Here is a 16,688-nt window from a genome sequence, read left to right as displayed (position 1 = left end):
GCGTATCGGAAAGAGGAGGGCAATCGCCTATACACGCTCATTAGCGTCACTCTCCCATAAATCGACGTCACCATGCGATTATATACCCACATTCTCTATATCGATCCAAGATGGACATTACCAGAAAAGCTACTCCAAGGTAACCGCGTTCGTTTCCCCCGTGCGCGGGATATCGATCGAGACTTCGATAGGCGCCAATTGGCCCCGGGCACTATCGCGGGCACTATTCGGCCGCGCGGATCAGCACGTAATATACCTAAGCGTATGCGTGCGTGCGTGCCTGCGTGCATGTTTGCATGCGTGCTCGCCCGCGCACGGATGACCATGACTCGTTGCGATATTTAACGAACTTTACAAGCAACGGCGTTGAGTCTAGGGCCACATATCCGTCTCCACACATACGTCTATTAGACGCTGAAACGCGCATGTATATACGCGCATACGTGTATGTACATGTGTATAATGCGTGAGCGCGCGGTAACTTTGACGTTAGACAAAGACGCGCCGTGCTGTTTCGCAAGTAGCTTAACCGTTTGGAATCCCTGCCGCAGAGCTCGCGCGGCGTACGAACGACCGCGTATACATGCAAACGACGGGCGAGAGATTCGTCGTCGCCGTCGATTTTCGGATTAGAATTCCGGCGCATAACTCACGCACGAGCGCTGCGTTCGCGTCTATGCGTGCCACGCATCGCGCGCTCGCCGTTACGGTATACCGTGGCGTGTGCTGCAAGACGATACGCGCGGAGCGTTAGAAATACGGCACACACGTATACCGTTCGCCCTCGTATTTGAACACGGTTGTCCCCTGTTATCGTCCTTAGAGGTGCGAGAAGCCCACGTTGCTCCGCCGTGAAATATTACGATCCGCACGTGTCACGGTTTACCTTAAGTATTACACTTATCTGGCGTTACCTAGGCAACAATATAGATCAGAGAGTTGCCAGATTTCGAGGCTTCCCCTAAAAGCTGTTTACCACTCTTGCGCGTTATAATTCCGTCAGAATTTGTCGCATTATAGTAATGAATTGTTGCACTTTTAATTATACAGTGATTATTATTTATGCAATGGAATGACTCAGTGTCAAAAGAAAATATTTTTTTTCGTGAAAAATAGAATTTGTATATATGTATATACGAGCGTTAATCGTAGTATTTATAAATTTTATAAAATTATATTCAGATTTTTAATACAAAAATTATTAAAGGATTTGTGCAATTACATTCTTTTCACTTCGCAGCTCAGAATGCTAAATGCGGAAGTTTTAAATTGTCTCAGGCATCCGTATGAGCATCCATTCGTGTTGTGAGTACGTTTTCTGGGTCAGTAGACCTAGTGCAACGCGATAAGGTGGCGTTCTCATTTTTTTTTTCGAGCAACGCGTTATCTGGGAGAGTCAAACAGGTCGGGGGAATTAGGCCGTACTTGCGCTTCACGACACGGTTGAATGTTGCAACCCGAACACAAGAAGCCGCGTGAAGCGATACGCATTGGTGCGTGTCCAATTTCGTCCGTTACGCACCTGCGTGCACTGTGCATGCGATTAAGCATTTCGTGAACCGATCTTCAGCCGGGTGGCCGCGGCACGAGCCCTGACTCACATTCCTGCAAGCCATGCATCCGGTACAATATCGCGAGATACTTAATATTGCATCCGCCCGCAACGGATACTGTTTGCGGTCACGCGACGGATACGCCTGCCGAAAAAAATTCCGATTTCATCGGTTTGGTTTCGACCAAACGATCGTGACAAAGCGTTGGAAGTGAAATCACGTTGCACGCCGGTATCTGTAAATAGAACGGGAGCTAAAAAGCGCGAATAGGAATGAAAAATCAGGCGCAGCACACAAAAGATTCAAAGATATATTTCGTAATAATCATAACAAAAAAAATGTAAAGGCTTCTGCGAGCGAATCCGGCAATGTGGTACAAATAACGCGAGGTCGGCATCTTATTTTCTATGCAGGTAACAACTCATACGGTTCGTTCACGTACGGCTCACGACGCACTAAATTTGACGTGCCAATTGTAAGTTCTTCTCGCTTTTGATTTTCTATGCTTCCGCATGAATGAGACGTGCCACTGAGTACGTCAGTAACCTAGGGAAGCACAATACGCGCGGTCGATATACTTCGGCGATATACGGAACGTCGAGCGAAAACCGAGCGGCAGATTTTATCTCCCCGAAAGTGAATCACGGCCGAATCACGTGCCGTACATGCAATTCAAATTTTTCGCGAGGTATGCCTCGCAATAAGATTCGCACTCGAACGAGGTGCCAATCGTTCCAGTCTCTGTCTGACAATAAGTATATCAAGACACAATTATCGAAAGATGAAAATAATCTCGCATGCTGAAACGAGATGAAAAATTGGAGCTGCGAAATTCCGCCAAAAGTCGCGAGGTTAACTCGTTGTGAAATAATCGGTAACATCGTTCTGAACCTCGTGCGGGACCTCGGAGCTAGCTCGCTATCTCGGGCGAGCCGATCCCGAGAGGCTCTCTCTATCGCACGCCAATGTTATTCCTGCGTGCGCGTCACCGCGCGTACATGCGGAATGCAAGGTGAAGCCGGCGGTATTGTAGTAATTCGAAAGTCTCGATGCGTGACCGAAGGCCCCGAGGGGGATAATCCGGCGCGAGAAGGAAGAGGAGTTGAGCGCGCGGCGAGTGAACGAACGCTGGAGCGTCACTACGCCGTTCGCAAAACTCCGCCGCGCTCGTGGCAAAAGTACACTTCCTGGAGTCAAGGTTAGCTGTTACGCGCGCTCTGATGCAACAGGACGCCGCGTCGGCCGTTGACTTCGCCCGCCTAGGGTCATCCTCCCCTCGTCCTCGTCCTCGCGTTCCTGCGTCATCATCACGCGAAAGTTCGTCCCTCGTCCATTGGGTGAATGCACCGAGTGAACGACCGATTAAGAGATATTGGAACGTCGCCGTAAACGCTAACGGAAGACGCGGTTTAGCAAAGAATCAATTATGTAAGATATTATATATAATTCCCGATTCATATCGATGGACTCTATAACTGACGTTTTTATCGGAAACGATTCGATATTCAGAAAATTTCAGATAAAAAAAAAAAGACGAAATACAGTTTCAAAATTATTTTGTACGAGCACGAAAATATGTACATATATATATAGATCCCAGTGGTTAATGACCATGCCGATCGGGCATTCACTTGATATACATATCCTCTTCTCGCTGGCCTTCTAGCCGGGTGGTCGGTAATCTTGTTGGCTGAACCGCGCGGCCTTCTCCGTTGCTATTTCTATTACAAACATGTAACCCAGCCGCGGCGCGTGCGTCGTTTGAACGCGGAACTCGTTAGATTGCGGAACTGCGCGGCTCCATCGGGCTTTGTTAGGCTATGAAGATACCATAGACAAACGCGGGATTATTACGAGAAAGAGAGGTCGAGATCTTATCTCATTCTGCTATCGCGAAAATAACAACTGGCATGCTTCACTCGCACCTCTCCGCCAAGTGTTAGCAGCTTAAAAGCGGTTTTCAAAGGCATTCTCGATTTTAAAACACAGCATGGTTGTTTTTAATCATTAGACTATTATGATGCAATTCGCCGTCTCAATTCTGTATTTCGTCACGACGTCACGACTCTAATCGCATTCGAGCCAATCCGCAGGAAAAGTCAACAGCGTTAGACGCGTGGAGGTGCGACGTCAAGGCCTAGTTCGTTAGTATTACAAGGCGAACGCGGAGCGTTACGAAAGCGCGACACCTTTACGATAGCACCGCGGCCCTTATCAGATTATTAGAGGCTTGTTTGCTGGTTGCGTTAATCTTCGCGGAAGAGGGCAGGCTCGCGCGGTCCGACGCCGAGAGCGCGGGGGCGAAGTCGAAGGAGTCGATGCTTCACACGCGATAACGCTCTCTCCTGCATTAACAGCGAGAAATAAATGTATATGCATGATTTACGCGAGTCGTGTGTAAAAGAGCGCGGGCGCGCGCGCTGATAAACCCCCCGGTTCGAACTCGAAGTCGTTCATCGAAAAAAAATGGGTCAACGACATCGGCGAATTACGCAACGCAAACGCGCGCGGTAACACGCGCCACACGTGCATTTACGCGACCCCGGCGACGGATGTGCGCGCGATGCGCGAGCGAGTGCTCATGACCGTGAATTAGACGAACGATCGGAATTAGAAGCGCCTTTGTATTCGATGCTTTGTATGCGTGTGTGTTTATTATTCGTGCGTATGGTATTATTCGCACGTCCCGAGTTCCGTCGCGCACGATGCGTTCCTCGAGTAATCTTCCACGGTACCAACGTCGTCGAAAATCAAATCGGCAAAGAAAATGAATAACTATCCAATAGTTACGTTTTACATTTTAGAAGACGATAATTTCGGTAGATAGCACCTTAAATGAGAAAAGAATGTTTCATTGTCATGTTTAATTGTTAATTGAATTCGGTCATAAGAAATCGCTGGTGTACCGAATTAGGATGCGTTCTCATCCGTTCTTTCCGGCAACGATTCCCACGAAAACGAGACCCCCGAAGTGAATTTTCGAGCAGAACAAAGATTGCGCGCAGTATCCAAAGCTTCGAATCGCGAGAGGAGATTTAACATTCACGGACAAAGAGGCGCGCGTCTATTTTCCGCGTCCCAGGGCCCTTCCTACGCACTCGGTGCGCGTATATGTCGTATGCCATCATTCAAACACACACACGTGCACACAACACGCGTATATTCGCCGATTTATCGCGGGGGCAACCTCGAGATTCACGGTCGCCTCTCCACGTGTCGTTTCTTACCCGCGATGCGTGTGTGGTGCGGCGGTTCTCCTCTCTCCCCCTCGCGGATCCCTCACGGTCCACCATATCTTTTTTTTCTCTCTCTTGGCACCGGCTTTTCGCCGTGCTGTGCACCGAACTTCGGGTATGTGCGAAGAAGGCGGCCTTGGTCCCACGCGGCCATTGGCCGGGCCTAGAGGAAGCCCGAACTATGATTGGCCTGTCAACTTTTCATACGGGCGCGAAGCTGAAACGAGCGGAGCCGAGCCGAGCCGAGCCGATACGATACGATACGGCAAATATACACATTCGCGCTCGCTAGCACACTCTGCATTGTCGACCTTGACGGGGCATTGACCGCCGTTCCCTTCCCTTGGCCACCTTCCTCCGTACTAGAGTATTTTGTCTCTGCTCTAATCAAATTCGGCGACCGCTCTTATCTACTCGCGCGAAACTTGGATACCGCGCGCGGTATCGGTACGTCGCGGGGCGACCAGCTTGTGTCTCGTAATTTTCCGAGTCGATTGCTTGATCGAAAAGACTCGTTAGCGCGCTAATATAGTCTTGAATTTTTTAAAAGATCAAAAAATCACGCCGAGAGGATCCTTACTTTATCCAATATTAAAGATCTCTCTCTTCCATATTAATATTATATTCATATTATATTTGTTATATCGAATTTATACCGAACTCAGATTTTGCTCCCTCCTATTAAGTATTAAATTCACTTTTCTGAAGTTGTCCTTTGATAAATATCGCGATAACTTTTTTTTTACTGGAGTATCGGTCGCTGACATCGCGACTGACATTGAGTTAAGCCCGTAATTGCCGCCTTCACCCGGCAGCGCGTATTACACGCATTCGGTCACGGTGCACGTACCACCAGGCTTGGAATTATTATTGCGTAGTAGGAGAACGATGACCGTCGTAAGAGGCTTCGTCGAAAACCCTAACTCCCAAAGAGCTCTACCGGCTGGCCTTGGAACATGAATAGATTGCCCGCGAAGAGTGCATTGCACTGTTGCGTAACTATACGCGCGTTTTATTTGCAAGTTTCGTGACGGTAGTCACGCCGCCGGCAAATCCCGTCTTTCGTTACTAAACCCTCACGTAATCCCGTCGAAATGACAATATTTGCAACGCGTCTTTCAGCTAACGTAACGCAAGCGGCATAGAAATAATGCGGATGATGTGACGTTAGGACAGTGGTGAATCTAGACAACGCACTTAAGTGCGAATAAATTTAACAATTACGCAATTTCCATTGTCGCTTCGGAAAAATATCTCGCGTATTGCATAAGGTGAAATATTTTAAATGGCAACTTATTTTTTCCGCACGCTGTTGCGTCGAGTTCGCTATCGCTTATCCGCGTAATCTTCGCTATATGACGGCGTCGCGGTTCGCGCCCCAAATATAGTCCCTAACTATGGACAATATCTAAATAGATACGCGGCGGGGCCGCGCCGAGAAGTGCTCGTGCGTTATCTCTACTCGCTCATTCAGTAATAGGCCCGTACTCTCGCTCGCTCGACGAGTCGATGACGGCGTCGCGGCGTGTCATAAACACGTCCTCGACGGCTCTCCGTGCGCGCGCACGCGCGCGCGTTACGCAACGCGGTCCCGCCGAAATTCTTTGCGACATATCGTATTTTCTGCATGCGGCCCGATAACGGGAACAACAACGCATGTGCGTGAGAATCGTCTCGCTGCGCGGCGCGGCGCGTTACAGAATTTATTAATACAGTCCCGCGCCTATATACGCTGATGAACTCTGCATACTTCATTATTTCCACAAGTGTGCCGGCGAACTGCGCTGCCGTCCCGCAGCTCCGAACGCAATTCGTAGAACTGTACATCTACCTTCGCGTTACGAACGCGCCTGCCGACAAATTTCTTGCGAAAAATAAATTCACCTTAGCCCGGCAAAGTAGAAGAATCTCTTCGTGCTCGATTTTCTTGTTCCCATTGCATTGACGCGATACGTAGTAAATACCGTATCTGTATGTCCGGATTCCGCTTACGAATACCAAAATAAGCGACGAAGGATGGTCGCAAAACGCCCACACTCCACTCGGCTGTTAGCCTTTGCATGGCGCATAATGAGCTGAATATTTGACCCGAAACACTTGTTACACGTCTATCTTATATTGGGCAAGTTATAAGTAGGAATTAATTTATGATATAACGATTAAAATAACTTGTTAGTGCTCAGGGAACTGTTCACGATCGGAATTCAATATCGAAGATATACTCGACATTCGTTAAGTAAAGAGACGCTGTCATTATTATACGAGACAAAGTTCACGATGCAATATATTTCGACCGAACACCGTGAGCTATCACAGAGCCATTGAGTTCTCTCTCTCTCTCTCTCTCTCTCTCTCTCTCTCTCTCTCTTCTCTCTCTCTCTCTCTCTCTCTCTTTCTCTCTCTCCTTCGGATACGCAGTAAATCCAATATTCGTCGGATAAGAGGTTTGAAATTGGGCGCAACGGGGAGTACACGGAAATATGATCCCCGCGCTGAGAGGAAGCTCAAAGAGTTGGATACACTTTGTGTATCGGGAGGCTACTCGGAAAGACAGGTGCTTTGAGCCACCTGGTTGTGCCCTCGTCACCTTCCTCCTTTCTCCTCTCGCACTTGATTTCCTTATTCGGAGGGCATTGCCGATGAGGCATCTTCCCACATCCGTCTAAACGCACGAAGCTCTTTCACGAAACGTCCGTTCTGATTCGCACGGAACTCCATCACAAAATAATGAGGCGTGGAAAGAAACAGCACGCGATGCGAATAATTACAGATAACGAAAATACCATATATATTCTCGTATGCAGCTAATTTTTGTTAAAATTATATCAGTTTCAAAGGATTTAAATAAATTATATAACGATGTATCTTATAGATCAAGCTTCTTTTTTTGTGAACATGATAGCAAATCCGCGAGGGTTTCTTTCAAAAAAATTTTCGGGATGTTTTATAGCTACATCGCGGCGTCCTTCGACGGTCGGTTACCGTCACGGTTTCTTTTTTCTTGTTACGCGCAACCGTTGCTAGATACGTCGCTTAACGTGCAGCGGTCGCCCGTGTCGTATTACACGCCCGCGCGCTGGCGAACGCGCATTATACTCGCGCGCGTGAATTACGAATTACGGAAGATCGTGTCCGAAGATGACCCACATACGCAGCGGGCTGCGAGAAAGGGCATCGACGTCAGGCGCGCTAGCCTCGGTTTCCTTTATGCCGCCGTAGAGAGGGAAATGGTGGGCCGGTTGAAAAAAAAAGGGTTCCGTCGGTCACCGGCTTCCTTTGCACGCTGAAATTCCCGCGCTCGTCCGCCGCGCACGATGGTGCCCGTTTACATTGTGAGCCGTGAGAAAGAAAAGGCCTCTTATATGCGTGCACCAAAAATTTTTGGTGGTGCGCTTAATTTCGTGACGCCCGTTCGAAATTATAGTCGTGATGATTCACGCGATTAAGGAATAGAAGCGCGCGGCAATTATTCGAGCGATTTTTTTCCGCGGTATACTTTTAATTCGCTCAGTTATACAAAAATGGACAAGCGATGATCTTTTGTTGTTTTTCACCGAACGTTTTGCTTTGACAATAGTATGTTTCTGCCAGCAGTACGTATCTGTACTTTCTTACTATCGCTCATATTTTGAAGACGATGCATCCTATTTGTGTTTCAGGAGTTACGTTCAAGGCGCACAGGTTAATTCTCGCAGCATGCAGCAAGCACTTTCAGGAGATCTTCGAAGGAATGCCGCCTTCTCCCGCGGGACTGATCGTTATTCTCGACGGGACGAGTGCCCACAATATGGCGTCCCTCCTCGAATTCATGTACCGTGGAGAGGTACATGTGTCCCAGGAATCCCTCAGCTCCTTCCTCAAGGCAGCTGAATGCCTTCAAGTATGTGCCTGTCTCTTTTTCCGTAAATAATGACCCTAAATAATGTTCCCCGAATAATTGTACACGTGGCGTGGCGCCCGACACGGCTCTGTAACGTGCCTGGGCTAAAGTTTCGATGTGTCATTTATGTCGTGAAAGCTCGAGAGGAATCACATCATTTGTCAAGCTCTCCTCGAAAATGCGTCGTCGCATTGAACTCCCATTGAAGTTTGCATCGCGTGCTTTAATTCCGTATTTTCAAGTGTTTACTGCAAAAATACGCGATTTTACTTGATTTATATATACAGAGTTAGCAGAAGTACCGTTGATATCAGTAATGCGGAATATATTTATTAACATTAATCCATGACACTTATGCGAATTTGTTAAATCCGATAAATATTTTCATAATGCTTTTAAATGCTTTTATTTTAGCACTCTTATAATAGTTTTGCATTCTCATACACAATTTCCCATTATTCTCTCTTCCTACATTTATTTTCCTAAAATATGTTCATTTTCAATCATAACTCTCTTCGCGTAAATCCAGGTTAAGGGTCTGTCGATTATCGAGCACGAAAAATTGGCGGTGGCGCAGAGGCACGCCGCGGAGAGCAGCAACGCCTCCGCGGACGCAGAGAGCACCGGCGGTGGCGGAGGTAGCGGAGGCGGCGGAGGCGGCGGTAGCGGTAGCATCGGGGGTAGCATCGGCAGCGGTAGCGTCGGTGGTACCATCGGCAACGGGGGCGGCAGCGGTGGCGGCATCGGTGACATGAGTGACATAAGTGAGGCGGGCGAGCCCACCGTCAAGAACATCACGAAGAGGACCCCAACGTCGCCCGCTGCGGAGTACACCGTGCCCAACTTGTACCCGACCTCTCAATATTGCGAGAGCCCGCCGAAGAGGCTGATGAGGTAAGGACCTTTCGTCGAGGCGCAAAGTACATTTACGGAAAGTGTGGCGGCCACGTGTGCGGCCTTCCTACGTTCTAATGGCGATGACGTATGTGACAATTCGCGAACGGCAGAGCGATAAACTTATTATTCGCCGATGAGGAATAACGTTCGTTTTGACAAAGCGACTTTTTTTTACGATTTCTTTCGTATTTTCAACTTTAGTTTCGGAATCGGAATACTTCATTTTTGACCGAATTAGCCTTTCGCCGAATCATTATTATGTTGCGCGAGTCAAGGGCATGTCCAAAGGGCTTTATCATATGAAGAATATCTTGGACATTTTTTCGTTCGTTCCACATCGCGCTACGTCGATTTCCGAGATTCAATTTGCTCCGTGCTTCTTCCTTAACGTATTACGTTGTACCTGTTACCAAATATTCACTCGCGTAAGATTTTGTGAGCTGCAACCGCGTATTTTTAGATCGCCGAGCGACGTCGATACACTGGGAAGAGCGAGCGTGTTGCGCGACGGCACTGCCTTTCGGCCGGCGTCCGCCCCGCATCCACTGCTGGAGAACCACTTCTATCAATCGTTCACCCATCCCTCGGAACCTCATTCGCATTCCCACACCGCGCCACACACGCCCACGGAACTGGAACAGCAGCTGGAACGAGCGCGGTCCGAGGAGCGCAACAACTGTGATCTCAAGGAGAGCGTTGCCGAAGGTGAGATAGACCTACCTCGACGAAATCGATAAAAAAAAAAAAAATCGATCGAGAGGACCCCGCCAACCCGGTCGCGCAGATACAGATCTCGGTCTCGTGTTCGCAGATCTTCGAATAAAACAGGAGCCAGTGGAGCTGACCGATCGGGAGAGGGCGGAGAAGTTGGCGGAGAGACTGTCGAGGCGGGATGACGAGGTTTATCCCGGACGGGGGTTTGACGCGGGCTCGTACAGACCGAACTCGGACCATCTGTCGCACAAGGCGCAGCTGGGTCCGACGATGGTGCCGATGCCGGCGGTCCATCCGCCGACTCCCGATCAGAGCCCTGCCGCGCCTACGCTCGCTATGTGGAACACGAAGATCAACAAGGCCAGCACTGTCTCTACTGTCGACGGCAGTGAGTACCATCCATTATTTTTGCGTCACGAGACATCGCGCTGTTATCTTAAACGCGCGACTGAACGCGATTGAGACTCCAAATAATTCGGCGGAGTCTCTCCGACTCGGGCTGACGCGTAGCGTGTATGAAGTGAGATTTTTACGCGGTTTTTGGCCTCGTGCAAAAAGAAAAAATATTTGATTCAACTCGCACGATAGTTCTAACGGGTCATTCCGCGAAGTGTCGACTCGGCGCTGTTGACGAGCCAACAACATTAGACCGTGAGATCTTCGCGGGTAACAGATAACGACGCAGCTAAGTCTATTGACACGTGAAATCAAGGATGATGTAGCAAGTGAACGGGCACGAGCCGCGTAAAACCTTGCAAGTTTATTGAACCTTGCGTGCGCGCGCGCGTTCATACACTATATGTGTAATCTGATTTATCGCCAAAATATACAGCGTAAATGCGAACGATAAATTTCCTTGCACGCGCTACGATCGTTTTGGAAAATTTCACGACCTAAAAAACATGCGTGATATTTGGCCGGTGATTTAATTGGGCCTTTAATATTATTATATTGCCCAAGTCATCGGACAGTGAAGCGCTCTCACAAATCCGATAGACTAGCTTTATGTGGTCCAATACGCTGCGCGGGTAAGAAGGCCTTCTGGCTCCGGAGTTACAAAATGCACGGGCGTTGCATCATCGGCTGCACGTGGGGCCTGACCGCGGATGTTGCAACTGCCGCGTTCCTCTCTCATCCTTGTACCATTCTCCCTACCGCTTCTCTCCGAGTCATCTCACGACGACAGATAAAACGGTGCATCGTAAAAACAAGCTCGCTCTTGCGCCGTCCGATGCCCTCCGAACCAGCTCACGTTCCCCCTTATTCTTCGAATTATCTAACGGATTTAAAACGAATTTAAATCTTTCTGCGCATTCAATTTCTTGACTTTCAAAGGGAAGGAAAATCGATTCCAGTGTGATCAAAGAATTTATAGTCGAGAGGTAATGCGACGGTTTTCGGGACGGTTTTCGTGTAGATCTTTTTTTGTCCACGTGTACGTCAGTCTCCGCTTCGGCGACGCTCTAACGTGCAGAAAGAGAGAGCGACGACGACGCCGTACGTGCGATGTACGTTGGATTTACCGGGTCCTCATCCCCCCCCCCCGCTCCCCCGTCCGTGCCCCTGGACGGGGTGATGCCTTACGACTTGCCTTCACGGTGTGAACAAAGTGTACAAAGAGGATGCAGGCGACGGTGCAGCCACTGGGAACATCTTTTGCTCCGGCGAGCAAATCACCGAGCGTGACGCTACGACGACGCCACGTGAAACGGGCGCGACCGACGCCGGTCCACCAACACACCGATGCGATTCGACGTCGTTGGCGTCGCGGCGCCCGTGTGCCACCCGCGGATGACACCCCGACCATTTTTAATCGCCCGCTCGCTCGCCCGCCGCAAAGAAATTAACGAAGCGTCAACTAATGCAACGGTTATTGACATTAGGCCCGCAGAGGAGAAAGGGCAAAGAAACGAGGGAAGGAGGGACGGGGGAGAGCGATCCGTGTATGTTAAACGTGCTCAAGGAAGAGTGAAAGAAGTTCGCTGACGGGCGGAGGAGCCATTTATTAATGTACCAAAGTTCCGTGCGGTCGTCTCGAAAGCCTTCCTTTTGCACTTTTCAGCTACGTTATTCGAGAGATTTTCAAAGATTTCAAAGGCTCGTGGAACGTGTCGAAAAAAAAAAAATGAAAATCAGATTATTATCGTTGCGTCATGAATGCGACGTTGAGATGAGATAACATTGAAACAAAAGGTTTTCGTAATGCCGCTCTTAAATTATTCAAAGACCGTGCGAAGGCACAGAGATGCAGAGACGTTAATCTCTGAAAAGGTATATTATAAAAAAAAAAGTAGGGACACTGAGGACACTCTATTTCGCTAATGTAGATGACGGTGACCGTGGCCAGAGCTCTTTGACGTCTCTGTGTGCGGAGGAATGCGACGAGAAGAACCGTAGCCGCGCGGTGAGAAAAATCGGGACCATCGCATTGTTGAGTTATTCTATCGGGAGTACAGTTATGCTCACCGAAAGTCTGCCGTTAAAGCGTTACTTTTTGTTAGATCCTGTACGAGGAGTTGTTAAAAACTAACGTGCCGCTCCGCCTAATTCCGATCATCGCCTAGGCGGTGAAATTTATGCGACATCGCGGTGCTATTGCGCAAGTTATTTGGCGAGGAAAAAAACCGATCCGTGAGGTGCCTCGCGTGTCCATAAGATTTGAATTTTATGGAATCTGCAACTCTCTCAAGCGGTCCCCGAATTAGAATCATTTTTTATTATTCTCTGCCCGCGAAATAACGTCTTCTTCTATACGAACTGACTACCCGTCAGCGAACTTCTTTCACTCTTCCTTGAGCACGTTTAACATGCACGGATCGCTCTCCCCCGTTCCTCCTTCCCTCGTTTCTTTACTGTAGTTAGACATGTCCGTATTAGACATGTACAAATTAATCGACGTAAAAAAAAGCGAGAATAAAAACCGATGAAATTATCTTTCGAAATACTACTTTGTTATTTGAAGAAAGTACAAAGAGGCTATTCTATATTCCTTTTGTAGGTCGTGTCGTTTTTTATCTTGCCGCTGATTGCATTCGTTGCCGAAAACGATACGGTGTATATCGGTAAATGAAAGTTAGGTCAGCACCGAAATGAGACCACAGGGAAAGACTTTTAAAGCCTCCTACGATCGTACGACTGTATATTTTATTTTTCTTTTACGTTACCGTTTTCTAACACAGTGTACTTTCTCTTGAATTCCAAATTGCTACTTCTCTCTCTTTCTCTCTCTCCCTCTTGACTTTCTATTAGGAGCACAAGCTTTATGAAACGACCGATCGATATTGCTCAATATTACATGACATGTTTTATATTTAGAAGAAAAAGATTGGTCTGTGAGTCATTTTTATATTTAAAAGAAATTTCTAAATTTACTATGATTGTGCCGTAAGAGTCACTAATCAAAAAAGTCATGTTTATTCGATACGAAAGACATGCACGTCGTGACAGGCATGATGGCATGACGCGCGTTCGATAAAATGTCTCGCTCGGAAAACAAAACATTCATTATCATTTCATTCTCCAGTCGTCGATCGTTCTGCAACGCTTGTGCAGCGACGGCGACGTTGTAGCGTCACTTATTTATGCTTGTACGATCGTAAACTTGTTATTTATACAATTATGGTACACCAATTATAGCGAGAGCTCGGCGATCGCTCGCGAGCGATAAAAAAAAGTCGGGGAATAAGTTGGGCGACATATGAAATGACGCGGAAAGTGAAAGTGCTCTCTTGGGGGAGGGACGAGGGAAGGCTAACGTGTCTCTTTCGCTCAGTCCGCTTCTGTCGAAGCGGAGAACGCTCGATGTTGCTTAATCTGCTCTCTCTCGCTACCTCGTGCCCTTCGCAACGGAGACGACAACACGCGAGAGAAAACTTGCTCGTCCCTCGCTCGTCTAATTCGCCCCGCTGAATTATGAATGAAGGCTTCGTGCGAGGGAGGAAGGGAGGATAGGGGTAGTGCAGTTGCATCGGACACGTGCGGGTTCACACATAGGTGCATGCCGTCCCCGGCTGGCCGGGCCCTCGCGTCTTCCCTCGGCCGATTATTTCTCCTTTTGCTCCCTCCCTGTCTAGTCTTTCCTTTTTTTTCCAACTCTCCTTACAGGAGGCCCTCGCAACCCTTCTGCAATTTTGCGCGCGTGCCTCGTAAAAGTTTCAGCCAAACGTGCGACGAAACTTTGGCGAGAAAGCTCGTGTGCAGTACACAAGCGGCGGACTTGCTTAAACATTAATTCGTCATTTCCGAGTATTAATTCCACGTGCGCCTTCGCGGCGACGTGCCTGCGACGATGTTTGGCTGGATGACGGCCTCGCATTGCCGCGGAAAGCACGAAGGGTTGCCTGACGGAGGCAAATATTGTCAACGATCGCGAGGAGATGCGGAGATTATAGAAATCATTATCGCCAATATAGCTGTAGAAATATTCTTACGTTTTTTTTTATCTTCACGGGAAGCTGTTTATTTGACTCTATAGAAATCAAATATCATAAAATTCTGATATATTTTTTACCAAACCGCGAGACTATAATACTTATAAATATAAATATTTTTCTGATATTTAATTATTTTTTTGCAAAATTCCAAAGATATATATAAACATTTTGTATTTAAATTTGATCGCCAGTATTCGATGGTACAAGCACTATTCGATCTTTAGATTTATCGTATTATATAGTTACATTGAATAATTTTTCGGCGCTCTTCTCGTTTCGCATGCACGCGAGTTGCCATTACATGCCATTTAAAAAAGAGGCCGCTCATTCGGCTGGCAGGTTCTTAGAAGCGATTAGACGTAATTCAGCCTCGCCGCAGCATTCTACTGTCGCCGGTCACGAGACCTTCCATCGCCGAAAATCGTTGTTGCACAAGAGGAATGTGAGACCTTCGGCCGTTGCGTTGCGGCAATGCGTCGAAAAAATCGTGCAACCGCACCAGCTTTCCTTCCTACGCAGCTACGCCGATTAAAACGCCGGTTCGGTTACGTCAGGACCTTGGAGTAGTGTAAAATTAAATGCATGTCCTATTTTTATGCCCGCAACTCGCAGCCACGGATTAGTCAACTCGGGTGTATCAGTGAATATATTATTCATGAACCGCAGCGTTATCATTGACGGTGAACAATTCTAATTCTGATTTGCTCACTCTTTGTCTCAAATATATTTTTTATTTTTTTTTTTACTCGCGGTGCAAACTGCGAGATCGTGCCGATCAACCGGGCCCTTTGTGCACGACGATAAAAGTATCTATTTTCGAGACGTGAGAAAATAGCGGGTTCCCTCCGAAGACGAGGCAGCAGATCCCTCTCGTGAGTTATGGGTTTAGGCTGTTTGGACGTTCCCGAGAGAGGATGCGAAAGGCTGGCTGTGCTATGTGTGTCATGGCCAGGCGCGGTGTTTTAGAAAGAGAGTTAGAAGAGCATGAGTCGACCGTTTTACTGCAAATTATCTTCGTAGAAGAAAACGTCGGTTTCACGCGTGCCCAATAGGTTTCCTAAAGCCGTCACGATCCTTTCAAAGACGAGGGAAGGGGATAGACGACGTTGTCGTGGATGAAAAATGGCGAATTTGCGATTTAATACGCGCGGAAAAATTTATAGAAACAGAGGTAATATATTCGCTTAAATTTACGATCATGGCATTCACGAATATCTGGCATAGTGTTTGACAGGAGTGTGCGGCCAGAAAACGGCATGATAGACATCCCCACGTTCGTATACAGTTCGTATTGATCGATCGGGGGCGGGTAGTATGCGGTAGAATCGCAGTAACCCGAATTAGAGGCCGCCTGTCCAACTACGGCCTAAAATTGTTCGATTACTCCGTAGATTGCACGAAATTATTATCTGCCCTTCGAAGCGGCCAGTCATTTATTCGACAAATAAGCCGTATCTCACTCCGCGCGACAATAACGTCCGTATAGTTATCGTATAGTTATCGAGGAGAGGAGAAGAGCGAGGCGAGTTCCATGTATTGAACGGTAATCTTCACCCAGATCCCAGTAAATCGATTAAAATCGAAAAGTACGAAACTCGTGGAATTCACGGACTATTTCTGTCAGTCAGAGATAGAGCAAAACTCGAGTATTGGACTCGTAGAAATATGAAAATATATCAACTTTTGGTGGCGAAATTTATTATTTTCAGTATTATTATTTAAAATCATATATATATATATATATATATATATATATATATATATATGTATATATACACAATATATATTTGCATGGTGTATATAGCTTCTTTCGCAACTATATTGTATAACAGCATTTATCTAGATGCGCATATAGCTAATCAGGAAATCGAAACGGGTTATGCGATACGAAAACGAATCTTATCATCGGTGTCATAACGATTGCAACGATTGCACGTACGCGTTCTCAGTAGGTCGATGCGCAGAAACGGCGGGA

The 16,688-nt window shown here is 47.4% G+C and overlaps 1 protein-coding gene across 1 annotated transcript in view; it reads left to right on the top strand.

Annotated features, from left to right (window-relative positions):
- The window catches only part of LOC105452957, a 40,324-nt gene that overhangs the window by 12,035 nt on the left and 11,601 nt on the right, over nucleotides 1–16,688 (top strand). The window contains exons 3-6 of the mRNA XM_011694522.1: nucleotides 8,449–8,669; nucleotides 9,199–9,563; nucleotides 10,027–10,271; nucleotides 10,378–10,668. Of these exons, the coding sequence (XP_011692824.1) occupies nucleotides 8,449–8,669; nucleotides 9,199–9,563; nucleotides 10,027–10,271; nucleotides 10,378–10,668 (1,122 nt within the window). The remainder of the gene's footprint in view (nucleotides 1–8,448; nucleotides 8,670–9,198; nucleotides 9,564–10,026; nucleotides 10,272–10,377; nucleotides 10,669–16,688) is intronic.

The sequence above is a fragment of the Wasmannia auropunctata genome, unplaced genomic scaffold, assembly GCF_000956235.1.
Source record: "Wasmannia auropunctata unplaced genomic scaffold, wasmannia.A_1.0 LD336023.1, whole genome shotgun sequence".
In the NCBI taxonomy this organism is placed as follows: Eukaryota; Metazoa; Arthropoda; class Insecta; order Hymenoptera; family Formicidae; genus Wasmannia; species Wasmannia auropunctata.
Note: the sequence above shows the minus strand (reverse complement) of the source record. Positions and strands in the feature narration are given on the sequence as shown.